This window comes from Pleurodeles waltl, chromosome 8 (genome assembly GCF_031143425.1).
Source record: "Pleurodeles waltl isolate 20211129_DDA chromosome 8, aPleWal1.hap1.20221129, whole genome shotgun sequence".
In the NCBI taxonomy this organism is placed as follows: domain Eukaryota; kingdom Metazoa; phylum Chordata; class Amphibia; order Caudata; family Salamandridae; genus Pleurodeles; species Pleurodeles waltl.
Genome location: NC_090447.1, coordinates 1,387,108,446 through 1,387,132,817, shown reverse-complemented (window position 1 = coordinate 1,387,132,817; position 24,372 = coordinate 1,387,108,446). Strand labels below are relative to the sequence as shown.

The window sequence follows — 24,372 nt, the reverse complement described above, 5'->3', positions numbered from 1 at the left end:
AGGTGCTTACCTGACTAGGTGGCCAATCCTCCTCTGAGGGCTATTTAGGGTCTCTCCTGTGGGCTTCTCTTCAGAAAACGAATGCAAGAGCTCACCAGAGTTCCTCTGCATCTCCCTCTTCGACTTCTGCCAAAGATCGACCGCTGACTGCTCTACGACGCCTGCAAAACCGCAACAAGAAGCCTACCGGCAACATTGTAGCACCTAATCCTGCCAGCTTTCTCAACTGTTCCCTGGTGGTGCATGCTCTGTGGGCTGTCTGCCTTCACCCTGCACTGGAAGCCAAGAAGAAATCTCCTGTGGGTCGACAGAATCTTCCCCCTGCTAACGCAGGCATCAAACTTCTGCTTCACCGGTCCTCTGGGTCCCCTCTCATCTTGACGAGCGTGGTCCCTGGAACACAGGAGCTGGATCCAAGTGACCCCGACAGTCCAGTGGTCCATCTTGGTGGAGGTAAGTCCTTGCCTCCGCACGCCAGTCAGTAATTCTGTGTACTGGGTGAACTGCAGCTGCTATGGCTTCTGTGCACTTTTGCAAGGAATCCTTCGTGCACAGCACAGCCTAGGTCCCCAGCACTCCGTCCTGCATTGCTCAACTGACTGAGTTGACCACCGGCTTCGTGGGTCCGTCCTTTGTAGTGTTGAGACGACCGCCGTGCTACGTTTTCTTGAACCTGTGTTCAAATTATTTTGCGGGTGCTGCCTGCTTCTGCGTGGGGTCTCTGTGTTGCTGAGCGCCCCTTCTGTCTCCTCCTCCAAAGGGCGACTTCCTGGTCCTTCCTGGGCCCGGGCAGCACCCATTTTCTTCAACTGCGACCTTTGCAGCTAGCAAGGCTTGTTACGGTCTTTCTTCAAGGAAACAACTCTGCATCCTCCAGCACGCCGCGGGACATCTTCTGTGCGAAGGAGAAGTTCCTGCCATCTTCCGTTGTTGCAGAATCTTCAGCTTCTTCCACCCAGAGGCAGCCATGTTGCACCTTCATCAAGGGTTTAGTGGGCTCCTGCCCCCCCTGGACACTTTCGTGACTCTTGGACTTAGTCCCCTTCCTTTGCAGGTCTTCAGGTCCAGGAATCCGTCTTCAGTGCTTTGCAGTCTGTTGTAGTCTTTGCAGAATCTCCTATCACGACTTTAGTGTGTTTCTGGGGAAGTGGGGTAACTTTACTCCTACTTTTCAGGGTCTTGGGGTGGGGTATATTGGACACCCTTAGTATTTTCTTACACTCCCAGCGACCCTCTACACACTACACTAGGCCTGGGGTCCCTAAGTGGTTCGCATTCCACTTTCTTAGTATATGGTTTGTGTTGCCCCTAGGCCTATTGCATCCTATTGTATTCTACAGTGTTTGCACTACTTTTCTAACTGTTTACTTACCTGATTTTGGTTTGTGAGTATATTTTGTGTATTTTACTTACCTCCTAAGGGAGTATATCCTCTGAGATATTTTTGGCATTTTGTCAATAAAATAAAGTACCTTTATTTTTAGTAACTCTGAGTATTGTGATTCTTATGATATAGTGCTATATGATATAAGTGGTATAGTAGGAGCTTTGCATGTCTCCTAGTTCAGCCTAAGCTGCTCTGCTATAGCTACCTCTATCAGCCTAAGCTGCTAGAACACTACTAATCTACTAATAAGGGATAACTGGACCTGGCACAAGGTGTAAGTACCATCAGGTACCCACTATAAGCCAGGCCAGCCTCCTACAATATCCAATTAGCTTAGCCACATCAGAGTAATAAAGATTCAACATTCACCATCCTTTCCAAAGTAGTACTTCACTGTCACACTACCGACAGAGGAAAAATTACCTCGCGAACTTCTTCATCCTCTTCGTTTGTGTTCTTCTTTCTTGTCTCACGAAATTTTCGCACCTAGATCGTAGTGAAATGTTAACATCCATTAAAACCCATTCTGAAGAAACTAACCATTGTGAATGTTTCATGGGAAACATGAGCAAATGCCTACTTCTGGGTCATCACCACATTTTGTAAAAACAACATAGATTACCATTATCTTCAATCTATTAAAGCACCTAGCCAGTGATGCACCTGGCAGAGGGGAAGATACATTACAGCTGCCATTTATGGCATCCCCATGTGCATTTAGGAGAGTGGCCTTCCACTTATAACTTTTGCAAAAGAGAGAGCTGCACAGACTGATGCATGGCAATAGACAGATGTATCTGACCCCCTACCAGTTTGACAAGGAGTGAATCCCAGGTGACTTAACCAGGTGTGCATGTCGTTTCAAGGGAGTGAGCTGTCCCCAAGATGGACTGAGCTAAAGTGACAACCTGCTTTACAAGAGGAAACTTTCCAAGAGTGATGGTGGGGTGAGAATGCAACAAATTGATCCACCTTGTACCTCTGCTCTGAACTGGCAAGAGTTGACAACATCCTCTTTTCACCCTAAGATGGGCACAAGGGAGTCCGTCTTTCACTGTTAGTTTTGGTGAGTGTATGAATGGCTGAGGCTCTATGTTCCAGAAACAAAGCACATTCATCCCACTTAACTAGCTTTAGTGTTCCTGCAGTTATCATGGTTTAAGGAAACCACTGTACTCGAAGATTAAATACTAATTCCAGAGTTACTAGAGCAAACATGTCGGTACATACAGCTTATTACCCATGATGCACCTACCAACTATACTAGCCCATTACACAGTTGTCCCTTTGCTTTTAATTGGAGCAGTACCTGGCCTCTCGATGTCTTGTGTCCAGAGTCCCATTTGTTCCAGGGGACTAGGATATGGTAGCCTGTTAAATGGGCATGTATTTAGTACCCTAAAAAATAAGAAAATACCTTTTTCAAAGGCTGGGATTCAAACTTCAATTTGAAGTAGTATGTTTTTGGGTGTTTAAAATATTTTCTTATTTGGACTATTTTTGTAAGATTCTCAGGAGTCGGTGACATCTACCCACTGGCATCCAATCCATTCATAAGCCAGGGCAAAAGACAGACCTGGCAAGACGTCACAGAGGAATTTAGAAATGCCAAAAATGTGAGGAGATCCCTTAGTGTATTATGTGTAACCACAATGTTACACTGTATCTTAGGGCCTGATGTACAAACGTTTAGAATAGCTAATTCCAAATAGAACTTATTTTCAAATCGCTATTTGGTAATCGTTATTCTTGATGTAAGAAGGTTTTATTTTTTTAATTAGCGAATCCTAGTGTGTTGCCAATTAACCTACCTCATAAATAACAATGGGACATTTTGCAATTTGCGGCCCATTAGATAATGACCTGCTGAGGTAAGCAGACGAGCATATCAGCCTGCTTTTCAATAAAAAAATGTTTTATTTTGTTTTTAAATGCAACCTGTTTTTCTTGAAGGAAAATGGGATGTGTTTTTTTTTTTTTAAAGTGAACCATTTAACTTTTAGGCAATGGTCCTACTTTTAAAAACATATTTTTTAACATTCTCAAAGAAGTAGTGGTCCCTTGAGGATCCATTTCCTTTTGCCAATGGCTTACCACCTCCTTAAGGATGTGGTAAATTATTACCGCTTTGCGACCAGAAGTCGCCACAAAACATTAATGCATACCATAAGACATCTATGTTCGGAAGGGAAGCCTAAACATGCTCCAATCAAATGGTGATTCGTTCTGATTTCCTAAACCCATTCAGCGATTCAGTAACATGTTACCAAATCACTAAATGTGTTTAGTACACTTGTACAAGCAATTTAGTGGCCGCAAATCCTGGGATTGTGTGGCAGATGTCTTTTCTGCCCAAGACACCCAGTATGTTTAATCTAATGTTGGTCTTAGAGAGATTTTGAGACAAAGATCTTGGGCTGTTATGGTGACTTCTTCCTAGATTAGCTGGTGTCCAGGAAGCTGCACAACAATGGATCACTTCATCTTGATAGATAAGAATCTAGCAGGAGGTCATGGATTCCCTTTTGGCCTCCTTTGTAGACCACTTAGAGACTTTACAAAGAGGCATAACACATGTCTATGTCTTGTTCTCAGGTAATCGAGAGGCAGGCTATAAGTCCTACCTACTCTGTGTAGTCAACAGGATAAAATCAAATTGGCTAATTTTCCATGTCGACCAAATGATCTTAGGTACAGAAAAAGTCTCAAATCCGCTGCGGCCATCATGGCCCAGTAAATTTGACACAGATGTGCTAACATAAAGGGTGGCGGTAATATTCTTCTTTCATGAGGATCCCAAAACCTGTGGCTTTCCTCCTCCTAACGTTCACCCCATCCCAGATGTTATTTAGCTCATAAAGGAATCTTAGTGTAACAATGTCCCCTCAATGCATCCTACTTGCAGTGTTTGACGTGTTGTAGTTTGACATCTGGACAATGTTTTTGTGGGGTCTTGGGCACTTTCAAAATCTCAACCAGTTGATGCAATGATCTGGAAGACTGGTATTAGCATCTAAATAATTAGCTCAACACTACTAATTTGGGAATCTATATTATGGGAAACTGTTGCACAACCAATAAATAAAACCCACCTTATAAGCACTTCAGACTAAGTCAACATAACACCACATTCAGAGGTAACATGTAACTATTAAACAAGAAAGGGAAGAGAGAAAAATAAACCATAAGGAACTCCAGAGAGTTTGGCTTGGTCTTCAACTTGATAACATCTGTTTTCTAGAAATAATGGTGTAATCCTTCCGGTGGAAGCATCTTTTACACCAAACTACGATGTTACTCAGTCAACCTGAATAATATTTTAGAGTTATAAGCAGAATCACAGGAGGAGTGCTGCTGTTTTCTTTATCTGGTTTGATGCCTTCTTTTGATGCCCTGATTTATGTTACATTATGTCAACTTGTTTTTAATTGCACATACACCTGTGAAGATTTTGTGGTGCTTATCTGATACAAAATGGTGGTTGCTGGAGTATAAAATTAGAAGGCTGCTACAAACAGAAAGGGGTTCAGTACTTATGGAACCATGAAAGTTATAGTAATCAGTAATAGAACCAAAGCTCTGAGGAAAGGAGTTCCACAAGATGGCACAACAACAGAGATGCTTCTTTGAAGAGCTACGGTATTTAATCTTTATGGATTTTCAGAAGAATAAGAGAAGACAGCCTGAGAGTTCTTGTAGGAATGTAAGAAAGGGTATTTTCCTGTATGAAGCTGAAGATTGGAATAAATATAGCTTGTTTTTATATTTTGCTTCATACATTGCATACTCAATTCACTGACCTAAGATGGAAAGAAGTTGAGTGTGTTTTTTAAGATGAACTTGTAGCATCCATAAAACTGCAGGTTGCAGCAGCAACAGTTCAACTCACTGAGCCATCCGGCCAGCAAGGGATCTAGGAATCTTACACAAGACCTTTAAAGTAACACTGTCCTTGGTTTGTTGACCTTCTCCACAAAATAGCTGCTGAATTATATCAAAACGATCCTGGCATAGGCTTTTGGAGAGTGTCTGGACTATGGTTACTAATTTGTTATCTTCTTCCTGACAGACTACATTTTGGGCACAGAAGATGGCTCTCCATTGCATCTTTGGAAAATCTAACAATATAGTATATCCTCTTCCCTTTTTCATTGTCCTTCTATTTCACAATCAACCTATTATCTTGTTGAAGACCCGGAGATACAAGATCACTTACAATGCCATACTTGATAGCCTAAGAAGCCTCTTCAAATCTGATTCCATTGTCAACTGAAACACATCAGATTTAAAGTTTTTTTCTGTTTATGCCAGATCCCATTTGGGGAGCTGCAGGCCATACAGGGGGTGCTGAGCCCCAAATATGGTAGTTGAGGTTGTTTGTCACAGGAGTCCTGGGGCCTGTTCTACTCTATGCTTTAGTAAGCTGGGCCAAATAGAATCCAATTCGTATTTGACTCTCATGATAACAAGGGCAAGGAGTCAGTGACTATTCAGGGACTTTATGTAGGGAACAAGAGCTGAGAACTCAAAAGTCAACCAACAGCCTCAGTGATTGTCCAGCCCAATGCTTATCTTTTAGGTAAAAGAAAGTACTTTAATCTCACAGCAAAACTCAATATTATACAGTTCAATTGGCAGCAAGTACAGGGTTGTAAACCAATTTACAATTCTTATTAAGGCACTATACCACCATGTAATTATTAAGTCTCCTTGCCATGGGAAAAATCTCAAGACTAAAGTCCCTAACATGCTGTTGGAATAGACCTTGATTAGGCACAAGTGCTGATTAATTCATATACCTCAACAGAGCAATTCCACAGCTCAGTTTCCAAGTATTCCAAGTCCAGGAGGCAGACTCTTCTGTACCTTCTATTCTCCCGTTTCAGTTGCAGACTATGCCTTGCTTTTACCTTCTAGTTGGCTTTGGAGTTCTAGCGGCATGGTGGGTGTGGTTTGCGCACCCAGCCTCACGCCAGTGGCTTCACTTATTCTAGGGTTGCAGCAAAGGCCTTTGTTTGGAACAGGAACCAATGAATGGCTACTGAACAGAGTCAGAGTGGCAGGCCTGCGCAGTGGCAGTTATCTTTTGCAGAAGTGGTCTCCCACCAATATGAACACAGGCTGCTCAGGAGTTCAGGCATACAGGATATTGTGACTTTGGCAGTTGCGACCTCTGGGCTGATCAGGTCTTTGTGCTCCAGCGGTGGTGCACCTCCTGTTCCCAATGTAGGCAGCAGCAGCATCAGTCATTCGGACTCCCAGAGGATCGTCGGAACACAAGCTGGCACTTGGTCTTGAAAAAGCATTGATGAAGTTCCTATGGGAACTCTTCAGAGAAATCACGTGATCCCCAACACGGAATGGATGGCATCTGATTTCACTATCTGTGGTAGTCACCTTTCTCATGCGGGGAATACATTGAGCTTCTCCTCCTGGACAGTCTCTCCTTGTGCAGGGCCAGGCACTCGCCTTCCCTCTCTCAGCAGAGAGTCAAGCTTTTAAGCACTACAGGCAGGTCCTCAGCTCCTCAAGCAGAAAGTGCAGATTTCAAGGGAACTGGCTGTTAATCAGACACTGGCCTTGGTTACATAGAGGCTCACTGAATACTGTTAGGAGCACTCTCTTGCTTCGTAAAGCAATCCATGACATTGGAATCAAATGGGTGTTAAGGATCTCACTATGATGCACATTTTCCAGAGAGGCAATGTAGTTCCACTGTGAAACACTTAAGAACTGGTTTTGGTTGCTTCTCTTTCAAATACCATATTCTGCCTGTTCCACAAACACAGTCTCTGAGCAAAGTGAAGACTCTCACAGCAGGTAGGAATGTGACTGGCTGCAAGCAGGAGTGTCTAAAACATAGGCACAATAAAGAGCGCGAGCTTACATAGGCAGAATAAGTCTGTAGTATTTCACCTCACAGCCTTGCTGGCTCACTTGAGATGCTGTTCAACCAAAGGTTGATGTCCCCCCTTCCTGAGAATAGTTAAGCGGTCTGTAAGTTCCTCAACGGGGGATTATAAAATAATTCAGGATCTGTGTTGCTCATGGATGGCTGAGATATAACAAAGATTGTCGAGGATGCAACCAACATATAATTGTCTTATACTTGTGTTTCATGATCGTGTTCATATTAGGTATGTACAATAGGCAGTGCAGTTAATATCTAGCTTTCGTAGGGTAAAACTAAGCAGCCTATACCTATTCCCACCACCCTTTTCTGGCATGAGCATGGCTGTGCTGAAAATATTGTTCTTAAAATCAACTTGTCTAAAGTTTGTAGATGGATGTCTGCAACCCTTAAGACTTTTAAAGTTATTTGTCTGATGAAGACCACAGATTTTGGTGTTTATTTTGTTTTTTTCACTTTATAACCACCCTTTGGGTGGGTGTAGGCGAGATGAAACTTACAAAAGGGCAAAGCTGCAAGGGTACTTGGAACATTAGTCTAGCGTGGGAGATTTCTCTTTGATATTCCATATATATTATACATTTGGTTGTGAAAAGCTTTTCTTGCAAGTAAAAGTTTTTCAGGGTATTTAATTTGTGTTTAAATTAATTCACAGTGCCATTAAAGGTTTGAATCACCATCTTACGGCTTCTGTATAACTTAGTGTGCTTTGTACAGCTAAAGTCTTTGACCTGCATGGAAAACTTTAATCTACTTTTGAGATTGAGAGAATTATGAAGAATGCCATGCTGTGAAATAGTCCATGAGCAATAGGCCTGTTCAGGAGTCCCATTATCTAAAGTTAAGCTACTGTACTAAATAAGCCCATCTGCTTTAGCTTTTTCATTAAAATATAATAATGACAAATTCAGGAATTGATTTTGGCTCGAGACGCACAATATCATACAGTGCTCTGAACCCTCTTTAGGACTTTTTAGAACTTCTTAAAAGACTTGTTAGGTAAAGTAGGTCTTAAACTTTTCTATGAGGAGTAGGGCGTTTTATTACTTCGTTAGGAAATTCTGCCTTCCAAATATTTTACAGATTCCAAGAGTCTATAATTTCAAAACTGTTACTTCAAGCCTTCTTATTTACATGTCTCTGAAAATCTTCTAGCTTGCTTTATCGCTCACATCTTCTCGTTCTATCAGCTCCTCTTTAAGAAACGCTTACTCTTTACTCTAGTATCTGGTTCTTATGCAGCTATACATTTCCTGGCTGGATTCTTCCCCCGTTCATTTTCACTTTCCCTTTTCTGTCACCATCACTCAAAACATTTCTCTTTCGTTCACTTCCCTTTCTTTATTGCTCTCTCTTTTTCTACTACCTCCTTTTCTAGTATGTCTGGGCTTTGCCCCAACTCTCCAACGCTGTTCTTCTACTTCTCAGGTTTTTTCTTACTCATTATCTTTCTCTGTGTTTGAAAGACTCTGGGCTTTGTCTGATAAGAGTGATTTAGAATGTACCTGTGGCTTTGCCTGACATGAGACTGATTCACAACTTACCTCCTCATCAATCCTTTCCTCTTCCGCATCTATGTGCCGATCCTTTAGGAACCTCTGAGTTTTTTCCAGCTGAAATTTCACCAGTTCTTCTATCGCATCTTTCTCCTCTTTGTCCACAAACTCTTGTACTGCCTCTCCCATACCTCTCTCGGTTAATAGTGAAAGCTGGAGATTCTGCAGGAGAAACAAGCCAAAAACGCATCCTTTTATATAATGAACAACCTGAATCTGAACAACGAGTAATATATATACTTCCCCATTAACCAAAGCATTTCAGGTGGAGCATATCAAAGAATCTTAGAAAAGTTACTGCTGCCTACTTTGCCACACAGAAGGCTTTATTGCTAGTTTGTAACTGAACAAAAAAGGGCAAACTCTAATTAAGCCAAGGGGTCAGAGTTATTCTGTAACAAAAAGAAAAAGACTCTTCACTTCCCAAGTATTACCCCACCACTTGTCTCAGTGTCTTACAGGCATCATAGCCCATAGACTGAATGTACTCTACATGCTGTAAGTCCTCAAACAAATAAAACAAAACAAAAAGAGTATTATTTATTTCCTAATGGTTAAACATTAGCATTGAATAAATTAGCCTGTTAGCTAAAATAGACACATATAAGTGGGCATGGCCAAGTCCGAGATGGCATAGGATGCTCATCTGGGCGCTCCTGCTGCTGATCCCATCTCCAGCCTGACATCCTGCCTGCTTACGGCCCTCCTGTAACATCCCCCGCCCTGGGAGGCTGTCTAAGCCCGCTGGGGACAGCTGTTTGAGCGAAAGCGGAGCTGCTGAGGGCCTACCAATGGCAAGAAGATTATTGCCCACTAAGATGGCTGTGGGGCACTGAGCCGCAGTGAGTGAGCAGAGGCGCCGGGTGCCTGATGTAGCAAATCAGTCCAAGTGGTGAGAGACGCCGCTCAGATCTTCCTAGCTGCACCCTCAGCTGATCGGAGCCCACGCTGACGGTAGAGCAGGGACTGCTTAGTCGGTGGAGGGACAACCGGTAGTGAAACGTACGCCTCCTAGGGATGGAGTTGAGAGACCCACCTGAGGAGCAGTTCAACCAGGAGACATACTGGGCAAGGTGGGGATCAGACCCCTTCCCTAAACTGGTGGGAGCTGCTGGGGATGTCCTGCTGGTAACCGGGTGTGAGGGAGTGGAGGCAGGTGGTATCCAGTGGGGACTGTGTTTACCCAGCATTACTTGACTTCCTGCCCCATGAGGACCCAGAGACCCAGAAGGGAAGTAGTTCATAGGACGGCTGCCATGAGTCAAGGAGGGCACCTCCCTGGGGCATGGTGCAATCAGGAGGCAACACTGACGACTGGCGCCTACTGGGGGATACAGCTGGTAGTCCAGATAAATGTAGTAACAGTGCTGCAAAGAGGAGGAAGGGAGTGCTGGGAGCTAGGATATCTGCAGTGTTGCACAACGCGAATACCTGGGACCACAGAAACGAGCAACACAGAGGTGGAGAAGAACTAGACTGGAGAATCGAAGATTGAGGTACTCTCGCCGAAAACATGGTGAAACCCAGGAATGACAAGACCCCCATGGTGAAAAGATATCAAACCCAGCTTCAACGTGGTGAGATGAGGGCTGGGGAGCTCACGCTTCAGTCTTTAGGAGATGCCCTGGTGAAGCAACCTTACCAACTGGGGAAAGCCCTGGATTTGGGACTGCTCAAGATAGACCATCGAAAACATGCCTCCAGGGTCACAGACTTGAAAGATGACGTGTGCCTGGAAACCCCAGACCGTGGCAAAATGAAGGCCCAGATATGTGAACTGGCCTCTGAAGTGGGGTGACTCCAAGAGCGAGCAGAGAATGCGAAGGGCTGCTCCTACTACAACACTATAAGGATGTCAGACCTACCTGAGCAGACCGAGGTGCAATCAGTGGAACTTTATGAGAAGCAATGGCTCACAGACCATGTATGTAATTGCCCCCCCCCCCCCCAAAAGACCTGTTTTCGGTTGAAAGAGTACACTGTGTTTTGGAGCATCAGCCGGTCCTGGGGACACCTCCGAGACCGGTGGTGGCAAGGCTACTTAAATTTAGAGACCGGGACCAGATCCTGAAGTCCGCCAGGTTGCATGGCCCCTGGACAGTAGATGGCAATAAGGTCCACCTATACCTAACTTTATGCTGCAGATCCAGAGGAGGCACAGCTCATTTTTGGAAGTAAAAGTAAAACTACGACAACTGGGACTCTCATGTGTACTCCTATACCGGGCTAAACTCCGGATAGTCAAGAACGACTCAACGTATTTCTTTGAGACCCCTGGAGATGTTTGTAGATGGCTGGAGCAGGAGGGAGAGGTGGTGGAGGGGAAGATGTTTGGCAACTGGCTGGGTGAAAGCAGAGAAATCCCGTCCAACCTCCAGATGAGTGGCCCTCAACCTCACAGGCAACAGGCAAAAACAGAAAGGCCCAGAGTAGTGAATGCAGTTGCGACGATATGCCACTCCCAAGATTTCGCAATGACGGCCAGCCTTGGGCCTTCCTGCGCCGCGTCATACTCAGATGTGAACTCTGCACTGGATCCTTTCGGCTTGAGTACTGAGGTGACCCCAATGGCAGCAGATGGCATTATTTGAACTGCCTTGACCAGTCCAATGAAAGTCGGCAGAAGTAAGGGACACTTGATGGCACTGGGAACCTGGACTACACTGTAGAGGAGCTGGTATACACTTTCTTGTTTATGTGGCCTGGAAAGGGGGGGGGCGGGGGAGGAGGAGAATCGGTGGGCATGGACGTCCACCCCCACTGGTAGGTTACAGACACACCATCAACACCCTAATGAGAGGTTCTCAAAAGGCGGTACACAGTCTTCCTGAACATTTTCAAAGCTAAAGTTGGTTTTAGAGTTTGTGTGTCTGGGGGGATGAGGGGGGGGGTCAGACCTTTTCTGAGTAGTTGCTGAGCATGTTTTCGCTTACAGAGAGGAACTGTGGGGCCGGGGGACTTCATGTTAGTTTGTGAAAAGTTAAATTAAAGGGTAGGAACTCATGCAACAGGGATGTTGAGGACATGGGTGGGTGGAAGTGGGGGGACAGAAAGCACACAGGAGCCAGGACCACATGATGGGGGGGAGGAGGTAGCCATGATCACCTTGGTCTAGGGTACAAGATCAAGAGAGGGGTTCTAACCCAATAAATAAAACGTATAGCTTCTGACGCAGTTTTTCTACAGGAAATACACCTCCTGGGAACCAAGTACATGTTCTTAGGAAGAGGGCACTATGCGTTAGTAGGCCATGCAGGGATCACTAAAGTCTCACACAGGGTACCAATCCTGGAGAGGAAGAACCTCACTTTCAAGGTCGCAAGTGCATGGCTGGACCCAGACAGGATAGTGCCAGGGATTCAGTGGTACACAGGACTACACGCTCATCAATGTCTATGCCCCACCTCAGCTCCCACAGGAAGCATTGGATAAAGTAGGACCCATAATGTTAGATGCAGGTCAAACAATCCCTCTGATGGAGGATGACTGGAGTGATGTATTGCTCCTGAGCATAGATAGTACATGAAAAAGGATCAGGCAGACTGACCCTCTACACATGTTTACCCGGGTGCTGCGGCTAGCAGATATCTGGAGGCTGACACACCCCACTGGGGGCCTATTCCTACTACTGTGGGGCCCATGAGACATTCTCATGACTAGACTCCCTGTTCAACCCAACAGGGCTAGTGCCTCCAATCCATGGGGCGAATAACTGGCAAGGAGAATCTCCGACCACTCACCACTATTGATATTGGGAGCTTTCATCAACCAGTTAGTCTCCGTAGCGCCTCAGCACCTAGAAACTGCAGGACCCAGCCATGGTAACAGAGATACAAGCAAATACAACAGTGTATTTTGAAGGAAATGAAGGTTTGTGGACTCACAATAGGTAGTATGGAAAGCCCATAAGATGGTCCTATGAAATAGTTTGGATACAATGTTAGTCTGTAAGAAGCTGGAAAGGCAGGTACGGCTTCAAGAGCGGCAACTGGCACAGCACATGGAGGAAGTGGCGAGCCGACTCTTGGAGACGCCAAAGACAGAGTATCACATTTGTGGAGAAGTCAGCCTGCCGCCATCACCTGGCTGGGCAACACAAGATATTTGAAATCGGAGACAAGGCTAGACATCTATTGGCGTGGCTGAGTCGCAGGGAGGATCAAGTTAGATGGGTACCAGCAGAGGCAGAACATGGATAGACTTACCCAAAATGAAGGATAGTCTGGGAGTTTGTGCAATATTACCAGACCTTCAATGAATCTGGCAACATAGACAAGAAGAACTAGAGCACTTCCTGAGAAGACTGACACTCCTGCAACTGGACAGAGAAGTGGTAGAGATGCTGGAAGGGGAAGTTACACCTGAGGTGCTCTCTGAGGCAGTGAAAGCCATGAACAATGAGAAAACCCCAGGTCCTAATGGGTTACCATTAGAATTATTGAAGAGATTAGTAGCTGTGGTGAGCCTCAACTTCTTAACAATGTACGAAGACTCCAGTATCCAGGGAGTACTTCTCCTAGATCTGGAACATGCCATGATCACTGTAATTTATAAGGAAGGTATGTGAAAAACCTAACGTGGCTCTCCTGCTGCCCCACCTCCTTGTTGAACTTTGACAGTAAGTTCTTGGCTATTATCCTGGTGCATAGGTTGAATGAAGTAATATCCACCCTGGTTCATCACAATCAGGCAAGGTTCATACTAAGCCGGTCTACGTGACAGACCATCAGATGCCTACATAACTGACTGGATGCTGTGCAAAATGACCGCCTCTGGCAGTCATCTCCATTGACCCAGAGAACGCATTTGATTTGATCCACTGACCTTATCACTTTGCGGTGCTACGGCGATTTGGCGCTCGCTTTTGCAGGAGGGTGGCAAAACCTATATGCTGAGCTCATGGCATCAGTGAGGATCAATAGGATGACCGTGCAATCATTCCTGCTGGGTCGGGGGAACCAGATAGGGCTGTCCACTGTTCCCATTGCTGTTCGCTGTGTGCACAGAACGTTTGGCTTGCTGGGTCAGGTCTCTAGAGGTGGATGGCGGCCCAGATGTCCTATTTTATATTGCAGAATGCAAAGTCTCCTTGATTCCCCTGCTAAAAAGGGCAGAGGAATTCGGAGATTATTCTGGCAATAGGGTAACCTGAAGAAAGTCAGTTCTATTCAAGACAAGGCAGTGGGACATGGACACATTATTCCTGTTTCCCTGAGGGTCACAACTGAGGGCTTTAGATATCGAGGGATCTATTTTCCTCAGGGTTCAGAACGTTTATGGGAGAAGAACCTGGACCCTCATCTGGTGCACTTGCAGGAAGATATGGCCAGATGGAGAAAACTCTCCCTAATGCTCCTTGGTGGGCTGTCATCTTTAAAATGATTACCCTTCCAAACTCCAATTCGTCTTACAGAACGCAACATTCTCAATACCCGAAATGTTCTTAGGCTGACAGACAGGGAAGTCTGATGGCTTCCGTGGGATGGAAGGAGCCATTGGATAGCTTTATCAACTCTCTTTCGTTCAGTGTAGAAAAGAGGGATTGTCCTCCCCTAGGTATGTAATAAATGACTGGACACATGTCCAAAAGATTTGGAGTTTCAAGACGAACCCCAACCCTGGAGGCACGACATGCATAACAAGAAGGGCTGATCAAGTCTCTTGATCTCGGAATGGGTGACACTGGCGACATGGGACAAGGCGAAGTCCCAGGTGGGGTGAAAGAGACTGATTGCTAAGGCCACACTGTTTTGGATTGGAGAAACATTACGTGAAGTGAGTAAGCTACAAGGCCTTGGTCGTGGGAAATGAGTGGCATAGTCTGCTTGGGGATGTAATGGCTGATGGGGAACTTAAATCATTCCCCTGGTTACAAGAGGAACACAGTCTCTCACACATGCAACACTTCAAATACACCCAGCTCCAAAATGTCCTAAGAGTGGGGATTTTGGATTGGGCTTTGCTGTCTGAGGGGACTCTGCTAGGCAATAACCTGCTGGCTGGACCCTTGTGAGAGGGAGGCAATATCATCCACGTACAAGGTTCTCATTCATAACAACCCGATGACCTTGTAGACCTCTGACGACGTTGAGATCAAGATGTGGGAGATAGGGAGGATGGGGATTAGGAGGAGGTGACCATTAAGGCATGATTCCGCCTGATACAGCTTAGAATCCTCAACAGTCAATATAGCATGGGAAAGAATACAGAAGATGGGGACGGTCACACTGCCCACCTGTGGGTTCATTCTATCACACACTATGGGAATGTTCAATGGTACAGCAATACTGGTCGACTACATGGAAAGAACCTGGGGACATATTAGAAGGAGAGATTCCAATTAACCCCCTATGTGTGCTCCAGGGAGTACTGGGGGATAAAGACATGCCCTGTAAGAAACTACTGTTTTTTCGCTGGGCGTGGTGGTAGCAAAGAAGGCTGTGGCGCTGGTCTGCGGGATGAAGGAGGTCCCCACTTAGAAACAATGGATTGCAGGAATGGATGATTGCATGGGGACTGAAAAAGTGATCTATGCCACCAGGGTTTGCCCTAGGAAGACTAAGAGAAAATCTAGAGACGATGGAAGGAGCTATGGTTTAAGGATGGAAAGTTCTCAGCTGACACAAAATTGAGCAGAGTATGGTTCAATTAGTCCTGGAAAGAACGAACTGGAGATCGGCGGATGGCCTCCATTCTGGTTATTACTCCCGCCCCTCATGCATTCACCTCCTGGAAATTTGCATACAGCACTATGCTATTCTCGCTATCCAATGTACTATGGCCTGGTAACGATTCTCCTTGTGTTCTCTTGGTCTAATGTGGGTATGTTCATTTTGTATGATCATGAACAAAATGCTAACAAAAAGATTTAAAAAAATACAAATATGAAACTGTTTTTTAAATTTAAAAATATTTTTCAGCAATTTTACAGTTTAATAAAATTATTATTTTGTATATATATATATATTTATATATGTGTATATATATATATATATATATATATATATATATAGGCATAACAGGTGGAACACATAGAACAAGCAGTAAGCAAAAATACATCCTCATCGAAAGGCTAATAGGTCACATGCCTCGACTGTCCTTGCATTTCTCAAAATAGACACGAAAAAAATGGTTGTTCCAACTTTAAAAAGAAGCATCATTCTGACTCACTGCAGTATGTTTTCATATCAACTTTACAAATTCCTAACATTTTAAAATCAAACCTAAATGGGTTCTGAAAAAAGACGATTCACAGGTGCTTCCCAAGAAGAAAAAAAAAAGAAAAGCTGTGCTCTGGAAGCAATCCTTACATGTATCACGGGCGGCGAAAACATTATGAGGACACCGCAGTTATTCAAAGGGTGCAACGTCTGCTTCGAAAATCTCGCACAGGGCCGAGGTAACAAGGTTACATAAGACAAAGGAGACTACAAGGTGTAAGATTTACATGTCATCCATACTGGGAGGCATTTTTAAGAGCCTTTGGTCTGGGGAAGCGTAAACATAAAATTCAGAGCGTAACACAGTGGTTAGGGTTGACTTTACCAATTACAATTTATTTGTACCCAAACAAACCCTTTTTAGCAAAACGAAGATACTCAAAGGCTCAGAAAAAACATAACTTTATAAAATGTACCATGCAGCTTGCAAGGAGCTGGTTGATGGTAGTTCATAGCTCACTGTGCTAGATTATGATTGTCAGCGGCGGCCGACACAAAATAAAAGTGATGGGGTGGGTGAAGAGGGTGTGACGGCAGCACGGGTTGAGCATGTGGGTTTGGAGGGGAGCGCGTGGGGGGCGGTTTAATAATAATAATAAAAAACACTTCCCTGGTGCTGCTGGTCCCCTTGTGCTGCTTTGCTCCTCTACCTCCTGGTCCCAAAGACTCCCTCTGCAATCCCTGCGCTGTTCTCATGCTGTGACCAAGCATGAGAGCAGCACAGGAATTAGCCTAAGCAGGCTGGTTTGCTCCTCGCTCAAGCACAGGGAGTCTGTGCTCTTTCTCCAACCCGGCTGTCAAATACAGCCGGGTTGAAGAAACCTAACTCCGCATCTCTGTTTGGCCAGGCTAGAACGGCCAGCCAAACAGACATGCGCACTTAAGTGCACTCACTCCCCACCCTTCTCCGCCCGCCAAACCACAGCCCTACCCCTCGCTGCACAGGATGGCTCAAGCCAGCAGCAGAAAAATAAAACGACAGTTAAATATAATTTTATTTTTCTGCTGCTGGCTCTGAGCTGGCAGGGCGATGCTCTTCCACCATTGCGGAGGAGCCGCCGCTGATGATTGTAACCTATGAACTGCACTGTAACAAAGGGATTGCTATGTCAAAAGTATTACCCCGCTATGCATATACAATATGGTTCTGTAATCTGCATGGTACACATTCTTTGCACCAGGCATATTATCCCTCTGCTCTACCTTAGATGATCAAAACTGTCTGCCACTAGACAAAAATCCGATCTCTCTCCAGCAGGTACATTAAGCACCAGAGAGATCTTTGCACTGTTATTGTTGCCTGAAAACTACTGGATAGACAGGAAACTCTGCAGTGTTTTCAAAACTGCTGTACTGCTGCAAAGGCAGCTCCCAGTAACAAAAGCTCACCCACACTTCCAGCCTCCCAGGGAAACACCCAATGGGCAGTAGGGCCAGTCCTGCCTTGAGCACCTCCATTCAGCTCTCTACCTAACAAATAATCACACAGCCCAGTCACAACTTCTTGCAGTTTCACTCTCCTCAACATAGTATGTATGTCAAATGGACTTACTGCGAAAGAAATTGGGGATCATATTTTCAAACAAAATGATCTGCCTGTTTCTAGGTTAGCTGATCATACTGTCATGAATTATGGGGCACACAGTACCTTTTCATCTACATCAGTGGTTCTCAACCTGTGGTCCGTGGACCCCTAGGGGTCCGCAACACATTCCTAGCGGGCCGCAGGCCTGGGCCGGGAAGAAGGCACTTCTCCAGCTGGTGCCTCAAACACTTGCATTTTTTAAAATATTTGTTGCTTCCTTTGTGCAGCAATTTTAAAAGCACTGCAAACTTCCTCGTACATCCAGCAGCTTTCGGACGAAAATAAAAGCGTCAAGATTACTCTAGTAAATAATGTACCTGCTGGAGAGAGATGGGAGATTTGCCTGGTGGCAACTTTGACTCAAAGGTAGCGCAGATGGTTAATATGCCTGCTGTAAAGAACGTGTTTCAGGCAAAGAACAATATTTTATGTTCCTAACACAGTGGGTTGCTGCTTTTGTCACAGATTCTTTTGATACTGAGCAGTACATAAGTTACAATCATAATCTAACACAGTGAGCTATGAACTCCCATTAAGAAGCGAAGCTGCATTCAAACTCCAAGGCACAAATTAGAAAGTTGTTTTGTTTCCTAATTTTCCTTCCGCTGCTAAAAAAGGTTGGCTTGCATAGAAATACATTCTTATTAATAAAGTCAAAGCTAACCACTGTGTTGTGTGCTGAATCCTCAGTTTTTGCTTCTTCAGACCAAGCACTCTTAGAAAATGTTACCAGTATATATGACATGTGAATCCTACAACTTGTTGTCCCCTGTAAAATGCTCTGACACTCTACACTGGCATGAGAGTTGCTATAAAACAAATGATTTACATGTGACTGAGAGGCGATGGAAAGATGAGAGGCCCTTATGGTTTTACTTCCTTTCCCCACCACATATTTATGTGAAAAAAAAACTTTCTCAGATCTTGTATACCTAAAAAATAAAAACAGAAATCACTTGGGAAATGTAGAATCTGACCTAAGGATTCAGCTTTCCTAAATAAAACCAAACATTGAAAAGTTACACGCCGAGATGCAGCGCCAACCTTTGCATTAAAATGTTTTGATTTTACATATTTTTTCAATATAAAATAATTATATCTTTATTGAATATATGTTTGGTGTGTACTTGTTTGTGTATTTTTTGTGAATTACTGTTTTAATATTTGAAATGTAAATCGTAAAAGTTCCTTGGGGGTCCCCGGCTTCAAGTGATGATTCAGTGTGGTTCCTCAGGTGTAAAAAGGTTGGGAACCACTGACCTACATTAATAAGCTTTGCAAGGTGAGAGAGGATTTACGTATACGAAAGGACTGGGCCTCGTACTATAGTGTGGGGCGACATACATAGCTGGCTTCAGGTGATGATCAGGAGTAAAATAAGCAAAGACATACTTAGTTCCTACACAGAAGAAAAGTAGGGGATCAATACATTTATAGCGCTAACCTTGTTGTTTTATAATTAATTATAGTCATATAATGGACCAAAAATAGGGGGCCGCCGTCTAAACAGTGACTGTTAGAAACTGTCAAATAGTTACCAGAGGCAGTCTCAGTTTGGAAGACAGAGTTTGAGAATGAGCCCTTAAGTGAGACTAGGACCACGTGCTGTCGAGATACCACAGGATGTACCACCTTAAAAAGTATGAACTTGGTCTCAGAGAGCATACGCACTGCGCAATGTGGTTAATGGGAATCTAAGGGGCACTGGATGTAGAATCATTCTTTAGCCACACCCTCAGACAGCCCAAGGGATGGATGCATTGCAGAGTCTGACAGCCATAACATAATGTACACCAATAGCTGGTGGGTGATATACAGGGGACTGGGGGAAAGACATTTAGCTGTGGGTTCCTGAAGTTCATAATTTAAAGTTTTTAACAACCTTTTATAAAGAAGGGATAAGCCATTTACAAAAATACAATTCCTGCATGAGCGCCATCTAGCAGTTTCCAACATGAAAGACATCATATGACATTACTTAAATTAAATCTTATCAACTGAGATACTTGAATTAATCTGAACCACTGTTGGGGCATTCTGTACCATCGTTTTTTCTTGCCCTGACATTACAGAAGGGGACCAACCATATGCAAACCAGCCTCGCCCCTACCAGATAGGAAAATACCAGCCCAACTGGTGGGCCATAAACCCTTTGAACAGGAACACAAAAAACTTTACCTGGTCTTGACTTATTTGCACCTCATCAGTGAGATGCAGTTTGAGGCTCTATGGCACAGAAATAAAGGGAGCCATTTCTGGGCGCTTACATCACTTAAGGCGGCTCAGTCATCAAAAATGGATCAGTGGATATGAGTAAATCATCATGAAACACTGGCAATTAAAATAGTAATATTACATGCCATTGTTTTTTAGCTTGGCTGTACGATTACAGAAGGGTACCAACCATGTCGAAATCAGCCTTAGACCTACCTGAAAGAGAACAGGAGCATGCCCCATTTTAACAGGGATACTAATAAACTCAAGTTATTACTTCTTAAGTCTCATCAATGAGATGCACCTTGAACCCAAAGCGACCCAAGTCTCTGCATTCCCACTCCACCTAGTAGTGCTATGCCAAGAAGTGGGGGATCGGGTCACTGTACCACTGGACTAAAGCTGCACCCCTCTGAAGAGGCCTAATAAAGCCAAACCAGGCTGGAGAGGTCTGTGTTCCTATTCAGAGGGGAAATGGACTTGCAGTTTGGACAGGAACATCCTTTTCTAGGGCAGGACCATGACTGACTTGCATGTGGACGGTGCAAGTGGCTGAGATTAATTCAAGCATTCCATTCATCATTATTGTGCTGTCTAGCGCTTGATATTATAGCGCTAGCCACTTGCCTGTGGTCTGTTATGGCTTTGTGAAAGGAACCAGTATCCCCTTTAATACTGCACCTGGGGCTGTGACTTCCTCAACCACCAGGTGGGGCCCATTATGACAGGGGCTTGATGCTACCACTGCCACAGGTGGCCATAAGATGTAACGATTGGCTGGGAGGTGGGGAGGGGGGGGGGATATTTGAGGGGAGGTGGGTTGGTCATTTCAGAGTGCCTCGAGTACTTTTCGTACACAATGTAGTGAACTGCAAGTTGATGTTTTGAACAAGATAATGACCAAAGACATTGAACCACCAGAACGTAGCCTCTGTCTTCAAGCCAGTGATATGAAAAGAGGCCTACGCTAGATATCACCATGGCCCCATTCCCATTATCACATTCAAACCACACTACATTGTCTACAAGACATACATCAACAGCACTCCATCCTGCTCTGCTTGCAATTCCAGAATATCTAGAGTTTTAAAAACCAAAGCAAGAGGTTAGATCCTCAAAAGCATAGTTAAAAAAAAAAAGTTGAATGTCCCAGGCCAGCTGTCCCCTGCTGCTGCATCAATCTCTCCTGTTTGCTGCCTCATTCTCACTACCTTTTCATTCTCTCCCTCTGCTTTTCTGAGTGCTTTCTCCTGCTTTCTGCCTTCTTTTAACTGTTCTCTCCCTCGTTTCCCTCCGTTTTTCTGAGTGCTTTCTCCTGCCTTCTGCCTCATTTTCACTGGTTTCTCCCTTCTTTCCCTCTGTTTATCTGAGTGCTTTCTCCTGCTTTGTACCTCGTTTTCACTGCTTTCTCCCTCGTTTCCATCTGGGTTTTTTTTCTGAGTCCTGATCCAGCTTTCTGCCTTATTTTCACTGCTTTTTCTCTCCTTTCCCCTCTTTTTTCTGAGTACTCTCTCCTGATTTTTGTCCCCTTTCTTTTCCTGTTCATTTCTTTTTTTGTCCCCATTCCCGCTCCCACCTGCCGGATGTTTTTCTGCCTCACGCCTAGCCCCTCCCACCACCTCCTAGCACCCCTTCCTCCTTTCATGACCTACTTAATGGAGGCCACAGTGTGGCTGCTCAGCAGACACCTGTCCACGCCTGGATAAAGATACACTGACCTCTGAGCCCTGAACCCCAGACTCAGCAACAACCCTGTCTGTGGCTCATCCTCGTGTACCACCAGAGGACCATTCTCCTGCCGCCTCACCTTCAGCACCGAAGCAACCAACGCTCCCAACACACCGACCAAGATCACCACGACACAACTTCTGTGCATCCTACTCAACGCACATTCAGTAGTTAAACATGCAATTGAGTTCTGGGACACGATCTCCTCTCTCACTCCGGATGTCATCTTCCTTACAGAAACCTGGCTCAACCCTGCCTCAACATCGCACATTGCCACCACCATCCCCGAAGGTTACAAGATAACACACCAGGACTGAACCAACAAGCACAGAGGTGGAATCGCCATTGTCTGCTGGGATACCATCCGCTGCATGATTCCCCTGACGACCCAACACCAGTAATGGAAAACCACAACTTCCAACTGCACACAGACTGAAAAGGCACCGTGAGAGGCACCCTTGCCTACAGACCACCAAAGGTAACCATAACCATTTAGAGAAAATTAACCAAATGCAAACCTGGCATTTAGCACTCTATTTTAGTGCAGAATGCTTGCTCGTGTCCATTTCAGATGCGTGCTGAAAAAATAGTGCAAGAAACACAAGAATGGGAAACAACAATTGTTAGTGTTCCATTCTATCGCGTTGATCCTGTGGTCCAGTGTTAGAATGTTTACCTATAAGGACTTCAAATTATGCAACATCGCGTAATTTTGGGATTTCTCGAAAAAGTGCAACACAAAATCCCAGACGTTACACAAGATTACACCTGAGAAATGAATATTTCACTGGGCATACCCCAGACACCTTTCTGCATCAAATCCTCACACATGTATGACAGTCTTTAATTCGCAAGATCATTTTAAAGATCATTTTCATTTACAGAGGTTTGGTAGCTAAGTGCATTGCAATAATAGGAACAGTCAGAATAGCTGAAAAACCTGAAAGGGCAAATATAAAGAAAGCACCATGGCATGGTGATGCTTCCGTGCCGCCTCCATTTCTTTACTAATGTCCCTGTGGTCGTCCCTCGCCAATGGTTTTATGAACTGGACTCCCTATTGCTTGAATTGATCTGGGGGAAAGGGTGGAATGAGTGCCCCAAACTTTTCTCAGTATCATTTAGCAGCACATTTGCTGTGGGTGGCTTTAAACTGACTAACCAGCAACGCTGGGAGACGGGATTAGCCAGGTTGGGCTGACAGAGGGTTGTTTACATGGGCTTTTATTCCCGGGAGCCGTCCGCCGCAGGCTACTGGTGCGAACAGCCTTGGAATGCCTGAAGATGGGATTCCCACGCACTAGAACACGGCGTCCGTATTCCTCGGCTTTACCACTGACAGGGCTCTCGACAGGGAGTGGTCTCCGCCAGTGCTTGAAATGGAAAAATTAAAGTGCAGGTACTCTGTGCCAGAATACCTGCTTGTTTCCGAGAAGTGCCGGTACTCTCCAATTAAAAGTATTACAATTTCCTTGAGATGTGCCGGTACTCTCCCTCTCAAAATAAAAAAGTGCTGGTACTCAGTACCGGACAGTACCGGCCCATTTAAAGCACTGGTCTCCGCACAAGGCGAGTCAGCAGGGATCACTACTATTGGCGGCCTACAATCAGACCTCGTTCGTATGAGCCTTCGGAAACTGCAGGAGAAATGTGATCGGCATGGAGGGGCCTTCTTGGCCTATGACTCCATCAAAACAACACTGGTTACACACTGACACGTGGGGGGCTAGAACCTGGCAACAACCTGTTACTACAGGGGGCTCCAGTTTTTTGAACATGCAGGTTTCCTTCTTGGTAGCTGACGATTTATGCCAATACTCTTAAGTCAATAGTCTTCATGGTCATTCATGTCAAAAATACTCTACATTTTGCATACAGCATTGTCTGATGCTGTACTATTCTGGCCGTGTTGCCGCTCTACGCTGTATACAAGCACATCTGTGCTGTCACTATGGCTTGTAAAATATACTGTATGCTGGTTACTAGAAAATGCTAATTACATTTATCTCTTAAAAAAGCATGAGAACTGGTACACATCTAAAATACTACATCCAATTTTTGAAAGAGCCCCAGATTGTTCATTTCATGTTTTTATCATTATGACACTTTCACCTATAAATCTCATTTTTGACTTCTTGCATATTACACATATCTGTCACCAATACTGAGAAGTGGAAATTACAGAATCAATCCAATGCTTGGCTATACGCAGCTGTGCTCGAAAATGATAATAAAAAACATCCTGACGTATCAGCCAGCTTTATTTTCATTGAATACATGCTTGACTGTTTGTACATTTAAATAATGCCCATTTCGGTATTAAATTCTTAGTTATTGCCAAAAAACAGAAAGAGCAACAGGGAAGTGGCTTTTTTTTTTAAAAAGAAGACAGTCAAAACTTGACAATGGTAGCAGTGGTGGCTGCTACTGAACAAGGGTGGTGGGCAGGAGCGGGGGATTAAAAAAAACACTTCCCTGCTCTGTTGGGAGACAGGTTCAGTCTCTCTTTCGTCCTCGTCCTCTTCCTGACTCCTGGCAGCACACAGGCTTCCAACTCTCCTAAGGCAAACATGGCGCTGCTGTCACCAGCATGACAGCAGCGTCGTGATTGGTCTGAGCGGTCTGGTTCGTCATTCAGACAGGGAGTGGGAGCCTGTGCATGTTCTCCACCCGGGTGGAGAAAGGCTAAGTGTGCATGTCTGTTGGCCAGCCCAACACGGCCAGCTAAACTCTCATGCACACTTATGGTGCACTCCACTCCTCCTCCTGGT

At 44.6% G+C, this 24,372-nt stretch overlaps 1 protein-coding gene across 4 annotated transcripts in view; it reads right to left on the bottom strand.

The window, feature by feature from the left end:
- MRE11 (MRE11 homolog, double strand break repair nuclease) overlaps nucleotides 1-24,372 on the bottom strand; it is a 346,093-nt gene that overhangs the window by 101,731 nt on the left and 219,990 nt on the right. For all 4 annotated transcript variants that reach the window (XM_069202423.1, XM_069202427.1, XM_069202425.1 and 1 more), the window contains 2 exons: nucleotides 8,843-9,016; nucleotides 1,811-1,873 (listed from right to left, as the gene is read on the bottom strand). In XM_069202423.1, coding sequence (XP_069058524.1) covers nucleotides 1,811-1,873; nucleotides 8,843-9,016 — 237 coding nt within the window. The remainder of the gene's footprint in view (nucleotides 1-1,810; nucleotides 1,874-8,842; nucleotides 9,017-24,372) is intronic.